The following is a 3,171-nucleotide window of genomic DNA, read 5'->3' as shown; positions in this document are numbered from 1 at the left end:
ACACCATCGTCATGGGTCGTGCTCGAGGCGGTGTCAAAAAAGCTGGAGAACATGCGCTGCAGCAAGTTGTCGGCGCCATCAACGTCGTTGATGAGGAGGATGCTTTGCGTATCGTTGAGTGAAGCCAGGACGTACTTGTGCTGCTTGTGGTAGGGGTGTGACTGGTCGCCCAGGTGGGTGAAGACGTCTTTGATGACGAGATCGAAAAACATCTACATGCGTGCCATTGTCAGCTCGAGACCCATACATAGGAAGGAGACAGGGCACTGCACAAACCTGGAGCTGGTCGGGTGTGAAGGGGGCATTGGGGGCGGATAGTTGCAGAATGTCGGCGATGCAGGACGCGGTGTAGGCCCTGACGCCTTGGTCCTTGTGAGCCAGGAGGTTGCGCTGTCCAAGAGCTTCGCAGACGTGGGACAGAGATTCGAGGTCGACGTGGTCCTGTTCCAGCGTGCCCAGCTCTTCGGAGAGCTTCTCGAGGCGCTTGAGCAGCGTAGACACGGCGATGGGCCGGCCGACCCTCCATGTCAGCTCCTCGTCGAACTGCAGGCTGAAAACCTCGCCCGATTGCGCTGCTTCGTTGTCATTTTCGGGATCAGCCTGTTCGGCCTGGTCTTGTGTGCCTGCTGCTGCTTCTTCTTCTTCGTCGTCTTCTTCGGCTCCTGCCTCTGGCGTCTCCTCTTGGATTTCCTCAACCTCTTCAACCTCGTCGACCACCTCTGGCTCGGGCTCGGGCTCGGCGCGTCCACGGCGACGCGATGCACGCGCCATATTTGCGCGGTATGTATGTGTGTAGTTTCTGTGTGCAGCGGTGTCAAGAATCGGGTGGTCTTTTTGCCGTGTCGTGTCGTGTCGTGTTCCTAAGCTGGTCGCGGCGCGTGCGGGGGATGGAGGTTGCGCGCGCGCGCCAACTGCCTTCGAAGCTGTAGTCTTTGCGATTGATATTCGCAAGGTCGCCGAGGACGATGATTTTTCAGGGCGCTGGTGGTAAGAGACAAGATTCGCTTCAATGGATGGCGCGGAAACCAGTGTCAATGAACGACCTCACTGGCTGAAGGCTGGGGAGGGGGGGGGGTTATGATTTGGGTCTCTGGACTTTGGGAGACAAATAGATGGCTTCGACAGGGGGCAGGTCGAATGTACAAGGTACTTCCCTCTGTGGGACAACTGGCTCAGGCTCAGGCCCTGCGGTCGTGTAACGCGACCGAGGCGCGTGCACCGCCATGCACCGACTATGTGTGGGCCCAAGCTCTTTCCAATGGTCGTTCCCTTGACGCCACGCCGCCACAACTCCGACTCTTTGTCCTGGGGCCTGTTCGCCGTGGGTGCTTGTTCCGTCCAGCAGACGACCTATTCACTGATGGCAGGAAATGCCTCTGCCGTGTCTACTTGAAAGATCATTCTCTAGCACTCTCAGTCTGCCTACAGTCAATAGGCGAAGCTGAGAGTTGCCATGCCTGATGCCAGCAGAGGTGGCCCAGGATTGCACGTCCAGAATCCCCCCTTCCATCCTCGGCACTGAGTGTTTGTCGCATAAGCTTGAGCTAGCTTACACTGAACTGCGCTGTCTTGAGCAGAGTTGACTGAATCTGGGATCATCAGGTTGGAGCTGGAGTTGGGCCTTGATGTTGGTTTTGGTCTGTTCTACTTTGATCGATGTGACTAAGTTCTGGCTCTTCAGATTCGAACATCGTCATTGATAGGTAGTCCTCGAGTGGCGGTTGCAGGATGGACGCTGTCGAAGCGAAGAACACTTCCTGTGGAATACTTCGCAATGCAAATAGCTTGGTTGATGTTTACAAAGAGCTCTGTAGGTTACGGTCGGCCCTAGGCGGGCTTAGTGGCGGCTCTCACACGATCGTAAGCGCCATAAGGCAGTTCCTCCTGGCATGAGGATTGGTAGTACGAGGCTCGAAAAGAATTGACTTTGCGATTCGCATCAAGTTGTCGATCGCTCGACAGAGAGGATATGCGCGAAGTCGGACAAAAACATCACACCGCCATTGCGAGAGTGATATACTGGCTGTGGGAGTCGCGACAAGTAGGGATTCAGACCACCACCAGCTTACATAATTGGAGAGTTCCCTTTCACGGCGAAGAAGCTCGTGGTGAAATATGGTTTACGCTAGGACACAGGTCGGGACATGCATTGCATATGGCGTACATTGTATGTCTTCCTAGGCCTTATGTCCGGGTCGAATATCCGAGCAGGTGTCTCTCGTCGAGCTCCGACTTCCTGTCTCTCTCACATCCTTGATTGTTTCCCTAATTCGGACGCCCTTCAGCGGGACATACGGCCGCTCGTTTCCTCTGACAATCACACCGATACTCGACACGATTTCCACTCCACGCACAGGCAGATACACACTTACAGAACCCACTCAGGCAGATACCAGTGGCCCAGACTCCATCTGAGTGGCTCAGGGACCTGAGCAGGCTTCTTACCAGGTGAACCACCTTGCAGCTGCACGCCTGGGCCAATGTCATCCCCACCCAAAGGTACCTCCTTGCGCATCAATGGGGTTCATTACAGTGGAACAATACTGACATGGCCGCAAGCAGGTAAGGGTTTGGTTTTCCTGACCGTGGACGCAAATGGTCAGCCGGCTGCTAGAGACCGCAAACTCATACGGAGTCATGTCATGCGGGGGAAGAATACCCGTACACGAGCTCTTCCTGGTCAATTGAAGAGCCGCGGCCCGACTACCGCTGTGGAAAGCGAACGGTCACAGCATGCTCCAGGAGGCAACGATTCTTCTGAAGAGCCCCCCCAGGCTCAGGCACGGCATGAGTCGCTTAAGTCTGCCGCGCACGCTCTGGCCCGAATCAGACACCAAGGCATGGTCCCCCGTGCCGCCAATGTCTTCACTTTCATCAAGTTTCCGGAAGACATTAGTAGTACTTCGCGTACCTTGCTGTGCACATGTACGTTTATCCTTTCCTGGAACCAATAAGCCCCCCGCCTGACGCCTTCTGCCTTCCAGACTTTTCGCACCTGAAAGATACAATGTACCCGATTGGAAGGCACTCTCTTGCTGACGCTACCAATGCATACTGGTTTCACTGGACTCAGCTCGACTTGGCCTACCTCCACTCCATCCTTTACACGACGTCATTCTTTTACGACAATTTGAAAGGAGAGACGAGTAAGAGAACGGGATCCACTCATAT

The 3,171-nt window shown here is 55.1% G+C and overlaps 1 protein-coding gene across 1 annotated transcript in view; it reads right to left on the bottom strand.

Moving 5' to 3' along the window:
- VDBG_06754 (Spo76 protein) overlaps positions 1-771 on the bottom strand; it is a gene marked incomplete at both ends in the record, with an annotated part of 4,825 nt that extends 4,054 nt beyond the window's left edge. The window contains 2 exons of the mRNA XM_003003146.1: positions 3-212; positions 277-771. Coding sequence (XP_003003192.1) covers positions 3-212; positions 277-771 — 705 coding nt within the window. The remainder of the gene's footprint in view (positions 1-2; positions 213-276) is intronic.
- Between the last annotated feature and the right edge of the window lie 2,400 nt (positions 772-3,171).

The sequence above is a fragment of the Verticillium alfalfae genome, genomic scaffold (genome assembly GCF_000150825.1).
Source record: "Verticillium alfalfae VaMs.102 supercont1.8 genomic scaffold, whole genome shotgun sequence".
NCBI lineage: Eukaryota > Fungi > Ascomycota > Sordariomycetes > Glomerellales > Plectosphaerellaceae > Verticillium > Verticillium alfalfae.
The sequence above is the reverse complement of the archived record's forward strand: the minus strand, read 5'-3'. Positions and strand labels throughout refer to the sequence as shown.